Source organism: Pantherophis guttatus, chromosome 1 (genome assembly GCF_059756535.1).
Source record: "Pantherophis guttatus breed Tessera chromosome 1, ASM5975653v1, whole genome shotgun sequence".
Lineage (NCBI taxonomy): Eukaryota > Metazoa > Chordata > Lepidosauria > Squamata > Colubridae > Pantherophis > Pantherophis guttatus.
This window is the reverse complement of record NC_142063.1, coordinates 326333697-326351301: the sequence shown is the minus strand read 5'-3', so window position 1 is coordinate 326351301 and position 17605 is coordinate 326333697. Positions and strand designations below refer to the sequence as shown.

At 43.0% G+C, this 17605-nt stretch overlaps 1 protein-coding gene across 2 annotated transcripts in view; it reads left to right on the top strand.

The window, feature by feature from the left end:
• Positions 1–17605, top strand: part of LOC117667546 (merlin-like) — a 38793-nt gene continuing 21188 nt past the window's right edge. Inside the window, exons 1-5 of one of the 2 annotated variants that reach the window (XM_034420984.2) lie at positions 1–294; positions 7431–7561; positions 9820–9945; positions 11026–11148; positions 17093–17176. In XM_034420984.2, coding sequence (XP_034276875.1) covers positions 7472–7561; positions 9820–9945; positions 11026–11148; positions 17093–17176 — 423 coding nt within the window. In that variant the 5' untranslated portion in view covers positions 1–294; positions 7431–7471. The remainder of the gene's footprint in view (positions 295–7430; positions 7562–9819; positions 9946–11025; positions 11149–17092; positions 17177–17605) is intronic. The other variant, XM_034420985.2, reaches the window with a different exon arrangement.

Below are 17605 nucleotides of genomic sequence, written 5' to 3'. Positions count from 1 at the left end.
AAAGAGCACCCAGGCAGGAAATGGTTCCCCCCCCCCATCACCTGGGAAAGTAAATTCTTTTGATTTCTCTGAAGGCGGTCCAGCTGACATGCTCCAGTTTAGAGCAAACAAAGGAAGGGGAGCCGCTGACAGGTCAGTCCTTGGATTTTATTTCTCCCCAGCGACAATGCACGTGTGGGCTACAAATTGCAACTTCACGGACGTTGTTTTTAGATCCTCTTGAGTCAGGGAAGGGATTAAAGACGCCAACTTGACTTCAACCGTGGAATTTAAGCGTGCAAAGCACACCGAGCGGTAAGAAAGCAATTCGACCAGGTCTTTCTTTCTCTGCAGTTTTATGGGGAGCGGGTGGGGGGGGGGGAGAGATTTCTAGCAACAGCATTGTAAAACTAGCACCATGTATGTGAAGCGGGAGATAACGCTAGGTTTAGCAAAAGGGTTCTGCTTTTTCAAATGTGTTTTAATTTATAATCTCAGATCCAGGAATGGAAAACAGTGACAGAGCTGTGCGAGAAAGACACACGCACACACACATATTCTATGTATGCAAAACCATGCTGGGAATCTCTTTCCATCCTCTCATTCTTTCCCCTGTCGCTCTCTTGACATGGACCACGGTTCATATTGGCGCCTTTACTGTTCACGCGGGGACTTCAGTGATCCCCTGCTCTCTCGCTCCTGCCGGATCCGCCCCACATTTCTCCAGGGAAGCTTTGGGGTGATCTGTCATTTCGCGTGATCTCTCAGGCTTGACTAAACTCTCTTTTTCAAAGAGCCGGCATCCTTCCTTCTTCCACGCTCTATGCAAAAGAATACGGGGGTCGCTGCGAGTTTTCTTCTGAGTGGGCTGGTTGTCCAAGGTATTTGATCCATTCAGGCAACACTATCGTGTAATGCAAGACCTGAAACACCCCCCCCCCCAAATTGTCCGGAATAATTTAATTTTTAATTTAATTTAATTTAATTTCGAATTTATATACCGCCCTTCTCCCTGAGGACTCAGGGCGGTGTACAGCCAAGATAAAAAACATAGAATACAAATATTAAAACATTTAAAAATATATATAAAATTTGGCCCAAAAAATTAAAAATCACAGACTAATTAAAAGGATTTAAAAGTTTTAAAATTTCTTCTTAAGCCAACCCGGCTTGCTGGAAAAGATAGGTTTTCAGGGAACGACGGAAGGCATTGAGGTCCTGGATTCTTCTTATCTCCGGGGGCAACTGATTCCAGAGGGTGGGAGCCCCCACAGAGAAAGCCCTCCCCCTGGGGGCCACCAGCCTGCATTGTTTGGCTGATGGCACCCTGAGGAGGCCCTCTCTGTGGGAGCGCACGGGTCGATGGGAGGTCATCGGTAGCAGTAGGCGGTCTCGGAGATAGCTAGGCCCTATGCCATGGAGCGCTTTAAAGGTGATAACCAACACCTTGAAGCGCACCCGGAAGACCACCGGGAGCCAGTGCAGCTCGCGCAGGAGTGGTGTTACATGGGAGCGCCATGTTGCTCCCATCACTACCCGCGCTGCTGCATTCTGGACCAGCTGGAGCCTCCGGGTGCTCTTCAAGGGGAGCCCCATGTAGAGAGCGTTACAGTAGTCAAGGCGAGAGGTGACGAGGGCATGAGTGACTGTGCACAGGGAATCCCGATCAAGAAAGGGCCGCAACTGGCGAATCAGGCGAACCTGATAAAAGGTCCCCCTGGTAACAGCCGTCAGATGTTCCTCCAAAGACAGCTGCCTATCCAGGAGGACTCCCAGATTGCGAGCCCTTTCAGTGGGGGCCAAAGACTCGCCCCCAATAGTCAGTGATGGAGTCAACTGACTATATCGGGATGCCGGGAGCCACAGCCACTCAGTCTTGGAAGGGTTGAGCCTGAGCCTGTTCCTCCCCATCCAGATCCGCACAGCCTCCAGGCACTGGGACATCACTTCAAGGGCATCGTTGGGGTGGCCTGGGGTGGAGATGTACAGCTGGGTGTCATCAGCGTACTGGTGGTATCTCACCCCAAAGCCACGGATGATCTCGCCCAGCGGCTTCACATAAATGTTGAACAGAAGGGGCGAGAGGACCGATCCCTGCGGCACTCCACAAATGAGAGGCCTCGAGGTCGACCTCTGCCCCCCTGCCAACACAAACTGCGACCGGTCGGAGAGAAAGGAGGAGAACCACCGTAACACGGTGCCTCCCACCCCCAACTCTTCCAGCCGGTGCAGCATGATACCATGGTCGATGGTATCAAAAGCCGCTGAGAGATCTAATAGGACCAGAACAGAGGAATAACCCCTGTCCCGAGCCCTCCAGAGATCATCAACCAGCGCGACCAATGCCGTTTCCGTGCTGTGCCCAGACCTGAAACCTGACTGGAACGGATCCAGATAGGATGTTTCCTCCAGGAATTGTGGAAACTGTTGCGCGACCACACTCTCAACAACCTTCGCAATGAAGCGAAGGTTGGAGACAGGACGATAGTTAGCCAATATTGCTGGGTCCAGGGACGGCTTCTTGAGGAGAGGCCTCACCACCGCCTCTTTCAGGGCAGCGGGGAAGTGACCCTCACTCAAGGAAGCATTAATAACGCCCTGGAGCCAGCCTCGTGTAACCTCCCGGGAAGCCAGTACCAACCAGGAGGGACACGGGTCCAGTAAACATGTGGCCGCACTAAGTCTCCCCAAAATCCTGTCCACATCATCGGGAGTCACAGCATCAAACTCCTCCCAGATAACATTCTCAAGACTGTTCCTCGTCACCCTGCCCTGATCTACCCAGTCAGAGTCCAAATCCCCCCGGATCTGAGCGATTTTGTCATACAGGTATTGTCCAAAATCCTCCGCCCTGCCTTCTAAGGGATCCTCCCGCACTCCCAGATGGAGCAGGGCGCGGGTCACCCTAAACAGGGCGGCCGGACGATTCCCTGATGACGCAATAGAGGCGGAAAAGTAGTTAGACTTTGCCGTCTTTATCGCCACTAGGTAGGTCTTAATATGCGACCTTACCAGTGTTCGATCAGATTCAGCGAGACTGGCCCTCCAACCGCTCTCCAGGCGTCTTTTCCGGCGCTTCATTTCCCTCAGCTCCTCAGTAAACCAAGGAGCCACCCGGGATCGGCATCGGGTCAGAGGCCGCAAAGGCACAACTCGGTCCAAGGCCCCACCAGCCGCCCGATCCCAGGCGGCTACCAGGTCCTCGGCCGAGTCATGTGCTAGATCCTCAGGAAATGGCCCAAGCTCCGTCTGGAACCTATCAGGATCCATCAGGCGCCTGGGGCGGATCCATCTAATTGGATCCGCCTCCCTGCGGCGAGGGGTCGCGGTTCGAAGATCTAGGCGAAGGAGTGAGTGGTCAGTCCATGACAAGGGTTCCATGTCTATATCCCCTATAACAAGACCACTCAACCACTGGCCAGAGACAAAAATCAGATCCAGAGTGTGACCTCCCCTGTGAGTAGGGCCATGAACTAACTGGGTCAGGTCCATGGCCGTCATGGAAGCCATGAACTCCCGAGCCACCTCAGACGTTTCACCGACAGATGGCAAGTTGAAATCACCCATGACTAAAAGCCTGGGTGTATCTACTGCCACCGTGGCTATCACGTCGAGTAGCTCAGGAAGGGCTGTTGCCACGCGGCAGGGAGCCAGGTACGTAAGCAACAAGCCCATCTGAACCCCACGGCCCCACCTCACAAGGAGGGACTCACATCCGGCTATCTGAGGCACAGTGGTCTCCCTCGGATCCAGATCCTCGTTAATAATAACCGCCACCCCCCCGCCCCTCCCCTGGGCCCTCGGCTGATGGAATGCTCTGAAGCCTGGTGGGCACATTTCAACCAGAGGGACGCCACCCTCCGGGCCCAACCAGGTCTCCGTAATACCCGCCAGGTCCGCTCCTCCCTCCTGTATAAGATCGTGAATGAGGGGGGCCTTATTAACCACGGACCTGGCATTGCATAACATCAGCCGAAGGCCCAGATCCTGAGTATCTAAGCCACCTAGTCTCCAAGAGGAGCCATGGGGACCGGGGCAAGCAATTGCTCTCAAACAGCGAGTGCGAGCCCCCAACACATGATATGGTCCCCTGCTCCCGCCATATCTGCCCCTCCCATCTACCGTGCTGATGGTACAAACCTCATAGGTATCGTCCCCCATCCCTTTCCCAGTCCCTCGACCAACACCTCCCAAATCGTTACCCTGTGCCGGGCTCGGCTCTGACCCTGGTGGATTTCCCCCCCCATCCCCCAGAGTCTTCTTCCCAATTTCTCTAGAAAGATCATTACAAACCCCCCTCCCAGAACCCCTTAAAATCTTAAAAAATTTCCCTAAAAAACCCCACAAATTCTTCCTTGCTCCATGCCATCTCTCTGGACTCCAAAGTCCGTCATCGAGATAGGCCCTCGATAATGTGGAGGGCCAAACCTGCGAGTGGGGAGAATCTCGCAGGGCGAGGAGTTCCGACACCGAATACATTTGTTACTGGGAGTAGTTATGGCTTGTAACCAGGGGATCAATCATGATGATTTAAGAGTCCAACGGAAAAGTATATAAGTCTTAGGTAGTATACATTGGAAAACGCCACTGCCTTCATGGTAGTGGGAGGAGTCCAAGAATAGTCCAGAAACGATGGAAATAATAGCCGAGGCTGACTCCCTCAATACTCATACCTAAGGTAAACTTCTCCTTTCGGTTAGGGAGGGCAGATAGAGCAATGCCAATCCATAGGCCCAGAAGTATAAGTCGGTTTACAGAGTTAGTGCAGTGGGCATATCAGGAGATGATCCAATGGAAAGTAGATGGAAAATGATGGTGGTATCCAGCTGAGACTGAAAATGGCCTGGATAGCGTGGGACCATCATACGGGCGAAATCCGGCAGAAAAGGGGGGGGAGCAATACAGAGCGTTTAGGGGGGAAACATCCCCATAGTCCTCTTCCGGTCCTCCACATCGCCCCCCAGGTCTTTCCCGGTCACAACGCTCACCCGGTTCAGCCTCCACCAGTTCACTGTGGGGCCTCTGGGCGTCAGTGAGCTGGTCACAAACGGCCACACACCTCACAGCCGCCCAGGTCAGTCTAAGATGATCACGCCGGAATTAGTTCCTGCCATCTCCCTCGCAGCCTTCAGGCTGCCGCCGCCGCCTCCACCGCCAGCCCGCAGCCGCCATCACAGCCTCCTCCCTGGCTGGCGCCACAACAGCTGCCAGCCTCTCCGCCATCCTCCGCCATAATGGAGATGGGAACCCTAAACCCCAAAGTTCTTGACTCACTCCCAGTCCTAGCTATGAATTCATACAGCAGAGTTTACCTAGTCTCGTTTGCAAAACGGGGAACATGCTTTTAAACTATTTTAAGAGGGAGGCGATGTAATAGGATTAGTTCCTAGGTCAAGACTTTGGAGTCTCAAGATCTACTTTTCCTTGGCTATTGGAGACCTTCTTTAGATAAACCTATTTTTATGAGTTGTGAACTTCAGGTAGCAAATCGGAGTGGAGATGGCAGTGCCCTTCACCCCATTGCTGACTAAGCCAATTTAAAAAATAAAAAATAAATTTTGATTTATATGCCGCCCTTCTCTGGAGACTCAGGGCGGCTTACAATGCGTTAAGCAATAGCCTTCATACTTTTTGTATATTTTATACAAAGTCAGCTTATTGCCCCCACAAACCGGGTCCTCATTATACCTACCTTAGAAAGGATGGAAGGCTGAGTCAACCTTGAGCCTGGTGAGAATTGAACTCGCCATCTTATTGCTAATGTTGGCATTATATAATGATATTCAGCCTCTGGTCCAGTTGGATTTTGTACACGTGGGCTGTTTCTGTTATCTGTCTGGGGCAGCAAAATGGTTTGAGCAGGTCATGCCTGATTTGAGAGACTTGGCTACCACAAGACATTCTTGCTGCTGGAACCCAGATTCTGAAATATTTGCCCCAAGGTATTGTATTCTGCAGGTGTTAATGTTATTCTGTTTCATATGCCAACAGTTTTTTAAGCCTTTCTGCAGTCTTTTGGAGTTGAATTCTGTTTACATGTTTTTTAATGGGCTGTTTGGCATATTTATATTGATTTTATGTTTGTTTTATTCATTTTTAACTCTTTATTGTGGGCAGTCTGTAAGGCCAATGTTCAGTAGAACGATGGAATGCAAAAGAGTTATTTACCACCCATGAAACATTTAAATTAGGGTTGTAATGAATTGATTAAGTGAATGGATTTAAAAAAAAACATTTGTATTAACTAAAGGTGGTTTCCCAGGTTACACTTAGTCTTTAAAAATGCAGAAATCCAACAGAAGCTGAGACCATCATGTGAACAAATTACTATACTGTAGTGGTATTACTTTTCTGTTGTCAGTTTATCCACTGCCTCTGAATTCTTTTTGCTTGCTGTTCTCTCCATGCCCCTTGAAAACATGCTGTCCCCCACTCCAAGATTTGGATAGACTTTTCCATTCACTCGATGTCAGTTGCATAAATCAGAAAAGATAGGATATTTAGTCATCAATATCTGCATGATTCCCTAAAGCTTTGGGCAAGCTTTGGGCACAGAATTACAGGCAGGAGGAAAGGATCATAGGATTTAATGTAAGTTGTTCAATCAAGTTGTATAGGTATTTAGCTGACTTCATAGGACAGTTACTTTTTTTATCTTCCTGTTTTCACAAACTATTTGCATTCCCTAGTAAATCCAGCCTATTTTTAGCCCCACAAATATTCAATACATTTATTGACACTATCCAATTAACATGGTCTTTAGGTTGGATCCTTTCCATGACGTATTTTTATCTGCTTCCAGAGAGATCTTCCAAATGTCATTTGGGATATTTTTGCCTGCAGCCTTCACTTGAAAAGAAAATAAACTTGTTCTTTGGCTAAAAGGTGGAGTTTATTTCTGATGAATGTCTGGGCTTGTTTCTCCCCTGTTATCTTGGCCTAAACGTTTATGCTGTTTTTGGTGCCTAAGGCACCAATAGTTAAAACTTTTGCTGCCTTTTAATTATTAGTCAAATTTATATAGCCACCCGCCTCACAAGAATTTTAAAACTAGTTGTGATAATTTTTGCTATAACATTGCAATCACCACCACTTAAGATGACTTTCAAGAGAATGGATCAAATTAATGAATGGTTGTTTACCATGATAGTAATATAGAAATATGCTGCTAAATGTTATTTAGCATTTCTGAAAACATCTGGCTGGCGTCTAAAGGAAAGAGAAGGTTCTTTGATAGGACTGTTAGAGATAAACCAGAAGCTTGCTGATAGGACTCTTTGAGATAAGAGTGATTAGTCAAAATGATGGTGAACCATGAATCTATCAGAAGCTAAATTCAACTTCCAGATTCAGCAGCATTATATCTAATCCTGTTATTAGAAGTCAAAAGAAGATTGTTTCTAAGTAAATTTACTTTGGAGTATGTTGCTAATAATATCTTCTTTTTTCAGACCATTTCTTCCATTGTGTCGCTCCAGGCAGGCTTAAAAATATGTCTATCACGGGACTAAAGAAGAAGCAGCCTAAAATGTTTAAAGTGAAAGTTTCAACAATGGAAGCTGAAATGGAATTTAGCTGTGAGGTATTTTGTTGTTGTGTTGATTTCTAAAGGCCAGAATTTTTATCCAGATGACAGAAAATTTATATAGCTGCATACTGCCTGAAAGAGCATCTCTTCCTGAATGTAGAAAGCTGACATATTAAGGAAAAGATTACATTGAATGCCTTTTTCTGACATGGTAATTGTCCATTTGCAGGGATTTATGGGATATGAATTTTAAAAAGAACCCTTATCACCAGATTCAACTAATGTAATTGCAGTGATTTTCAGGCTGGTTCATCTGCCATTCTCTGATCTGTAATATTTATTTAAGAATATCTGTTTTATCTCTGAGTGCCTGTTAGAACTTCGCTACTTCTCTTTCAGTCTCTGCTTATGGCAGATAATTTCTGCCGGGCTATCAATCTCAGAGGAGGCACAGCTGTCTTTTCTTCCAACTGGATGATCTGCTTAGATCAGTGACAAGACAAATCACAATAATTAAGCACTCTAAACGTACACAGTTTCTAGCTGTAGAAACCAGGTGCTTCTAGTTTAATTCAGTAAAGAAACGTGGAGAACATTGGCTGATTGAAGTTGCCCATAATTTAGATCTCTACAGGAATAGGGGGAGGTAGCAGAACTGTTGCTGTTGTTGAGACTTGTTTTTGAAGCTACCTTGGCATCATCACATCTCATGTGTGCTAAGAATTAGAATTTGAAGGTTTTTCCTTCTTCAGCCCACTGAGTTAAATGTGGGGCTTTTGTGGGAGAACAATTCATAAAGGTAATTATATAGACCTTTATATAAACAGAATTTTAGAATATAAGTCTTTACTTCTGAGATAACAAAGCAGGGAAGCAAGCAAAGATTTGAAGTCTTGGTTCTAGGGAATCTACAAGCATACAGGCAATCCTTGACCTATGACCATTCATTTAATGACTGTTAAATTACAACCACACTTTTTAAAAAACGACATGACCGTTTTTCACACTTACAACTGTTGTGGCATCCCCATGGTCACATGATCAAAATTCTGGTGCTAGGCAACTGACATGTATTTTTGACAGTTGTACAGTTACAGGGTCATATGATCACCATTTGTAACCTTCCCAGTCAGCTTCCGACAATAGCAATACCATTTAGACTTATATACCGCTCCATAGTGCTTTACATCATTCTCTAAGCGCTTTATAGAGTCAGCATATTGCTCCCAACAATCTGGGTCCTCATTTTACCAACCTCGGGAGCATGGAAGGCTGAGTCAACCTCGATCCAGTGAGAATCAAACTGCTGGCAGTTGGCAGAGTTAGCCTGCAATACTGCTTTCTAACCACGGCACCACTTACGACTCTCAAGCAAAGTCAATGGAGGAAGCCAGATTCACTTAACAACTGCTTAACTGCCATGATTTATTTAACATCTGTGGCAAAAAAGATTGCAAAAGTGAGGCACAACTGACTTAACTCTTGCTTAGCAATGGAATTTTTGGGCTCAATTGTGGTTGTAAATTGAGGACTACCTGTTATAATATGAGATGGGCAGCCAATTAATTTGATAAATTAAACAAACAAATATTAACTAACATCAGAATATAAGAGAATATAAGAGAAGGGTGTATTCTAAACCTACAGTACCACAGGCTTTTCTTTCGAGAGTAGCCAAATAAATACTAGTGTAAATACTAGTGTAAAGAAACGCATTACAGAGCTTTGGAATTTTGCATTCTTTTCCTAACTACTCAAAGCCTTGCTTAATTATTACTCTGATTGATGTGGCCATATAGCAGCATATAACATGCTGGAATTCTGGGAGTTGAAGTCCACACATCTTAACGTTGATGACGTTGAGTTTTGAAACTAAAGACTAGAAACTCTAAATCATCCTCTGGATTCACATATCATGCTATGCGATGGCTTGTTTAATAATAATTTATTAATTCAGCCACAGTCTAAACCATAAAGCATGGCTCACCAGTTAAAACTGCAGGATGAATTTATACGTCATGCTAAGCACAAGCAAATAAACCATGTTATAACAGCAAAATGAGTAAATTCTGTTATTTTGTTGGAGATGAACTTGAAGAACACACACATAAAAAAACCCCTAACTTCTAATTTTCTTAAAAACCAAAATTATGCAATTTGAATTTTGCACTTACCGTCAGAGGCTCTGGCATTTCTATTTTTACACATAGTTCATGTATTTAGAATAATTCAGGAATAGAGATCTTTTTTCACACTCGGATGTCCTTATTATCTATCAATTCAAAATTGATTTGTACCATTGCAATCCACAGATGAAGTGGAAAGGAAAAGACCTGTTTGACCAGGTGTGTCGTGCACTGGGGCTGAGAGAATCCTGGTACTTCGGTCTCTGGTATTCTGTCAAAGGAATGGGCATTTGGTTGAAGATGGATAAAAAGGTTTGGAATCTAAACTTTCATTACAAAACAATACTTATAGATTTGAAAAGACCTAAATATATTCTAAAAGTTTTTTTTCCAGAGATGGTCAGGTTTTTGTTTTTTGTTTTGGCTCAGTTTGTTTTGAAGGAGGGGCAGAGGGCCTTCAGGAGCCAGGCCAGACAAAGTTTTGAGAATATTTGAGTGAATAAGGCATCTTACCTTTGATGTAAAAAAAGGGAAGTGCACCATCACAATTGTAATAGTGAAATTGGGTGTGTGTTTAGTGGGGTCAGAAGACCTGAAAGACAAAAGACCTGAAAGCAGAGAGACACTATCTGCCCATCCTTGATTTACAATGATAATTTGTAAATGTAAATGGTGGTTAGGCCAAAAAACACACATGCACATTCATATTCATGTGCATTTTCAAATTACATTCCCTCTACCCCCTTTAGCTAATTAAAATCCTATTTGCCTCTAGACTGGAATATGAATGTAATCAGAATGCTTCTATACCAGTGACTCACCATTTATCTTAACTTTTCTGTCCTTTGTCTTTCACTGAAACTGTCTGGAGAAAGGAAGTACTATAGGGATTACATTAGCATCATTGACAAGATCTTTCTCCTCTTACTTTCCCCCAGGACTAAAAAAAAGAAAAGGTGGTGGGGGATGTGAAATGTATCAGTTCATATGCAAAGGGAGATGGGAAACAATGGGAAAGGCTAAGAAATTTACATTTGTAATTCTGAAATGGTTTGGGAGTGGAAAATGCAGGGAAAAGCTTTCTTCAATTTGGTTATCCCCCACCCCCAGTAATAAAGGATGAGGATCAGAACATAAAATGCATCCATCTGAATGCATCTATATATGGGGAAGTTGAAATGCAGTTTTAAATTACAGTAATTTCCTTACCTGGCCATTGATGCTAAGAAGTTGCTATAAGCACATGTGAACCAGCAATGAGTGAGGTGCAAAAGAGTCCTAGGTGACATTGTGAATTCATGGCAAGAAAAAGTGGCTTTGGGCTTCTGCTTTGCCAAACATGCTTTTCCCAATTGGAGGTGTTTAGTTGTTCTGGTTTCTTTTTTCAAACAGGTTTTAGATCAGGATATTCCCAAAGAAGATCCGGTGAACTTTTGTTTTTTAGTGAAGTTTTACCCTGAGAAGGTTGAAGAGGAGCTTCTGCAGGAGATCACCCAACACCTCTTCTTTCTGCAGGTCAGAAGGTATTTCTTTTATTCAGAATTGGCTTTGAGATGTCATGGTTGTCTTTTGAACATCCATCATTATGTTTAACCATCTATGATCATCCTCTTCCTTGGGGTACCCCTTAGGTTAGTGCCAACTTTAGGGTTTTAGGATTAGTTGAAAGCAAAGGGGTCTTCAGTGGGTCCCTATTTCGGTTTTGGGCTTGTTACTCCTTAGCCGATTTGTTGTTGATTGTTTATTTGCCATTTCTTTCTGGGCTCAATCCACCAAGAGGAAGAACACCAAAAGAGAATGAGGGATGCTGTTCCCTTGCTTCATCCTTGCAGGCCCATAGAAATTCAGTGAGCGTGGAACCAGGAAGCCTTGGGAAATGACAGTAATCTCTTTGTTGCCCCCCGGTTTGGACCGGTTCTATAGAACCGGTAGTAAAACCGGCGGGAGGCTCCGCCCACTGACCCTGACATCATTAGAAGCGATCTGCGCATGTGCAGAAGCAAGGCGCGTGCGTGAGCAAATCAAGCACGCATGCACGATCCTGTTGCAAACCGGTAGTAAAGGTAAGTAGAACCCACCCCTGATTATACATCATGTCTGATTTCCACAACACTGACTTCTGGAATCAGTTTTGTTTTCTGTTTTTTAGAGACTTGCATAATTTGCGAGCCCCTCTCCCTTGAATTAATCGTTGCTGATAGATCTTCTTCCAAGTCAGGATTCAAAACTGCATCTGTATAATCAACTAATGGAAACACACTCAGATAACTTCTAAGTGCGGGGAGCTAATTTTGCTGTATTTAACTAAATAGAGATAATTGCTATAATTGCTATATTGGGAATGATTACATGTCCTGTTATGCCAGTGCAGAAATTGGAGGATGACCCAAATGAAAGAGACCCAGAATTCATGCAGAGGTTCTGTGGGAAGCCCTTTGTGTTAGAGGCTACACTTTGGATACTTATTCTTATCCTATTTTATCTTATAAAGCAGTGCTTCCCAAACCTTTTCCTTCATTATTCAAAACCACTTGTCAGAAAGTCTTATCAAACTGCAAGGACCAGTTATAAATCCCTTCCTTCACCATTGTAGTAACTTTGACAGAAATGATCTTTAAGTTATTTTAAAAATCACCATGTAGTTTTATCAATTTTGTCTTAATGGGAATACTTTGGGAGATTTTCAAATGTACTTTTAGTACATGTGGCAATATTTCAGTCAATTTAAATGTCTTTCTTTGTGGGTTTGTGTATCATTACCGAAAGAAAAGCAACTTATATCCAATTTTGGGTAATTCACCTAGCTTTAGGAAGCATTGTTATAAAGTATATTTCATGTTAGTTTATGAAGTGTGGTGTTCCTTGATTTGTAGGAAATCAGAAAACATTATTGTAAAGTTAAAGGTTTCCCTTGTCCAGTTGTGTCCAACTCTAGGGGTGTGTGTTCTCATTTCCATTTCTTAGCCAAGGGAGCCAGCATTGTTTGAAGATACTTCTGTGGTCATGTGGCCAGCATGACTATATGCTGAGCTGCACAGAACGCTATTACCTTCTTACCAAAGTGGTACCTATTTATCTACTCGCATTTGTGTAATTTCGAACTGCTAGGTGGTCAGTTGCTGAGGCTTGTAACAGGAGCTCACCCTGTAGCGTGGTGTTTGGGTTTCCAGCTGACAAGCTCAGCATCTTCTACTGCCAGATAGGAATGTATATACATTCCTGTATATGTATATTTCTACCATGGTTCCTTTTAGCTCCAAGTAGCTTAATGTATGTTTTGTTCAGAAGTTCTGTCCTTTTGGAAAGGTCTCACAATTTATATAACTAAAAGAAGATTATAGCAAAAGGCCAAATGAGAGACAATAGACTATTTTAAATCACTAAAACAGCCATACAATCATCACCAGCCCTAACAGTCAAGAAACATCAGTACTTTTTCACTTGTATGTGTGTGTAACTCATTTTCTACCATGCCTTTTATGCTAGTCCTCCAAACAATTATTGGGAAATAGATGAAGGTATCAAAAAATATCCTACAGTCCTAACAGAATCAATATGTGATGATTTATGATCAAGAAATGGACTGGGGAATGCTGGAAGTTGAAGTTCACACACTGTAAAGTTGCTAAGGTTGAGAAACGCCACTTATATGTGGTGAAGGTGTATGCTTCTGATGAAAGAGATTCTGGCATTCAGCTCTCACCCCCAACTTTAAATTGTTTTAACACCCCTCTCCTTTTAAGCAATCACCTAATTCTGCTGCAACCAATAGGAAAACTTTAGATTATGATGTGCTGTCAAAATCTATCAAAACTTTTAAGTGAAATCATATTATGTAGGTAATAACTCCCAGGGCCTTTAGATCCCTCTTGCAGATATCCTTATATCGCAGCTGTGGTCTCCCTCTGAGGTGCTTTCCCTGCACTAATTCTCCATACAAGAGATCTTTCGGAATCCGACCATCAGCTATTCTCACGACATGCTCCAGCCAGCGTAGACGTTGCTGTTTCAATAGTGTATATATTAACAACTGGGAAACCTTGACCTCCGATCGTTCAGCTTGGAGGCTAAAGACGCAGCATGGCCTTCTCCAATTCGAAGAGACACTTGTTCAGCAGGCTGAGGCAAAGAGGCAGTCCCGGAACCAGCGAAATCTGGGGGCTGGGCAAGGGACAGAATGTATCTGCCCTCAGTGTGGAAGGGATGGCCACTCTCGAATTGGCCTTTTTAGTCACACCAGATGCTGTTTTAGGACCTCTTTCCAGAGCACGATACCATAGTCTCTTGAGACTGTAGGATGCCTCGGAAGGTAGCTCTTTATTCAAGCAGCTCTGCATTATTCCCCACTTATGAGTACTTTGATGTAATTTGAAGCTATAAGGATACTGTTTGCCAAAAGCTGGGCAGAGGGACTCCTTGTCCTTTGTAAAAGTAGCATCTCTTGCCTTTATTTGCCATCCTGAGGAAGTGTGAAAATGTCATGCAGGTGTAAGGAGAAGGCTGTGTGCAGTGTGGGTGGGCAAGATGACCTGGATGCTCTAAGAAGTTGGCGAAGGTGAATCCAGAAAACATTTATTCACTGATTAAAGTATTTATAGCTCATATAAGGTTCTCAGGAAAAGCTATAAAACAAGCAAAGTGAAATAAAAATGAGTGACACCTTGAAATTTTAAAATAGAAATAACCACAATGCAATAATGAAAAGAAACAGATTTTTAAAGGGACAAAATTACAAAATATTTTGTCTGTCCTTAGGTAAAAAGCCAAGATTTCATCTGGCATTGAAAAGCAAATATTTTTGTGTGCCGTCCTGTTTTGCAGGAAGAATTTTTTAGGGCAGGGGTGTCAAACTCGATTTCATTGAGGGCCGCATCAGGGTTGTGTTTGATCTCGGGGTGTGTGTGGCCAGGGGGCATGGCCAGCATGACATCACTAATGTGGGGGGTGCCTGTGGTGGCCCAAGCCCTCTGCCAGCGAAAATGGACTCCTGGGCCCTGTTTTTGGCTGCGATGGCCTCCTGCAGCCCTCTGCCAGCAAAAATGGACTCGTGGGGCCTGTTTTCGGCTGCGATGGCCTCCTGCAACTCTCTGCCAGCAAAAATGGAGCTTGGGGGGGGCACAGTCCTCCCAAGCTCTGTTTTCGCTGGCAGAGGCACCACAGGCTGGATCTTCACTGTTTCCAGGGTGGCCCTGCGCACCAGATCTAAGCAATCCATGGGCCAGATGCGGCCCATGGGCCTTGAGTTTGACACCTTTGACTTAGAATGCCAAAAAATGGGAGTGCTATCCCTATTACTGCATTTGATCATTATCAACTGGAGTGGAGTGCTGGATTTCACAAACTAGTTTAATGTAAACAGCTAAAACCCTGAACGCATGCTTTTGTTATTACCTTGGAACTAACTTTTCTTTGGAAGAGTTGATCCACTAGATAGGATCAATTTCCTGGCGGGTTTCTGCTTTTCACCATCACCTTGACAATTACGTGGGCTGAACTTGTTGGAAAGAAGGCTGTTTCTCTTTTCCCTTCCGTTCCTTTTCTTTTCATCTCCCTGAAAGCTACACATTTTCTTGCAGTTCCTTCAAACCTGCCTTGGCTTGTTCCCCTTGGAGGAATGTAGTTTGGGGAATTTTTTTTTCAGTTCCAAAAGAAACATAAAAGAGGAGGCAAAGCAACACGTTTGAACTTGCTGGGTTTCCTAACGTTAAAATTTAGAGGTAAAAGTGGGAGAATAACATATGCAGGCGTCTGTATACTTAAGAAATCCAACCTAATAAAATGTATTGAACCATTTGCTTAGCTTAATAATGCAAAGTTATTATGTAGAAGGCAGTTCCCCTGATTGCAGGAGGAATGAGAAAGTCAGTGTTTAGTAGTAGAGATCAGCTATTCCAGTAACTGTCACACATACTTAAATGAATTTGATTTTTTGGTTGACTTTAGGTTGTCCCCTTTTCAGACTTTAGGAAAAGTTCTGAGCTTGAATTATTTTAATTGCCACTAATAATTATTATTTCTATACTGGATTCTAGAAAGGATCCAGAATGGCTATAAAGAAATAAGTGGAAATAATTATTATTTCTATACTGGATTCTAGAAAGGATCCAGAATGGCTATAAAGAAATAAGTGGAAAAAATTCTAAATAAAACCAACAATCCTTAAAACTGAATCCTTAAAATTCAGAAATCTATACAGGACTCATTTAAAAAAGCAAAAGAAAAGCAGTAGAAGACCCAGTCACAACTCAGTTTGATCTTGGCACAGTTATTCCATAAATGCCTGGGAGAACAACTATTTGATTGTCTTCTAAAATACAGACAATTTAGAAATCAACTTATCTTTCTAGGCAGAGGTTCTGTAGTCTTCTGGTACTATAGCCTTCTATGTTTGGGAGAAAACAAAGGCATTTTCTCCCATATCTTATATTAAACATCCCAATTAAAACAAAGCAGCTACCAAAATGAACAAGGAACAAAGAGAAACAAACTCAAACGTTATTAAAAAGACAGGAGTCAGAAAAGGGAGATAAGCTAGGGTGGGGGAATACATTAAACAGAATTGGGAACTCTAGCCATCTGATCATGTTATCTGATTATAGTTCCCATAGGAGAGTTAATACTGAAGGGGCACAATTTCTACAAGCTTGAAATAATTGTCAGTGGCACAAAAGGTATAATGGGAACTTCCCTCTCTCTTTTTCCTCAAATGGCTAGCATTCAAAATAACAAAATGAATCTTTGCTTGATGGTTCGTTCAGGATGCACACAAGAAGAACACGACATAAAATGCAGCATTGTTTTCTGGAGTTTATAAGGCCATGTTTATGGGACTGAATAGAATGTTTAAGCTTCTCCAAACAACAGTGACCTGAAGAATACTTGAATGAGCCTCTACGTGCAAATACAGTGTCTCAGAAAGATAAAAAACAGAAGCAAGCACAGGAATTGTTTTCAAGCCTTCTTGTTGGGTTTTGAAGAAGCTTTTAGCTGCTCTGAAAAATAGAATGCTGGATTAGATGGATCTTTGGTCTGATTTGCTAGATTTTTTTTCCTTATTAATCCTCTACATTTCTATGGTGGAAAACAAATCATAGTGGAGAATTATAACCTTTCTATTTTGCTTGTGGATTTTCTTAGTATCTGGCTGACCGCTAACAAAATAGAAGAGTGGACTAAATAATCCTTTACTGATCTGATCTTCCAAATGGAAATTAGATACAGTTTAGAATGTAGTTATTATGCAGCATGCTTTAAAAGCATATGTAACTACTTCGAATATTCTTGGTATTTTTCTGCATGTCTCTACAGCGGCCAACATTTCTTTTATTTTTTTCACTCAAAAATTCAGCTAATGGTTACATTTCAGGTGCCAAAACAAAGTCTGGGTGTCTATTATTTTGTTTTCAAGCTTTGGCTGAGTCTTAGATTTTTCTTCTTTTTTTTCCACCTTGGGTCTTAGGTTAAGAAACAAATATTGGATGAAGAAATCTACTGTTCTCCCGAGGCTACAATTTTATTGGCGTCTTATGCAGTTCAAGCCAAGGTGAGGCTTTATAATTGTTAGTTTGTCGCCTTTTATAACACACACAGAGTGTTAATTAACAGAAAAGGATCTGCTGAAGCTTAGCTGGAAATAGGAAGTGGTATATTTTTCACCTCATCTGTCTCCATTTTGGGGTGTTTTGTATTTTTCAGATTTTCAGATTTATTTAATGAGTACACCCTGTTTAGATTTCCTGGGAGGTCAGTGGATTAAAATGCAGACAGGAGATTGAAATATCTTCATTTTAAACAAAAAACCACTTTGGAACAAAATACAATTTAAACTGCAGAGGGCATTCTGAGTACAGATAGTTCTAAACTGATGGCTGGTTGCTTAATGAAGTTATGCCGGATCTAGCAGACTTAACTATTGTGGCTTTCATTTTACAACCACAGCATTCATTTTATGACCATGGCATAAAATGTTGTA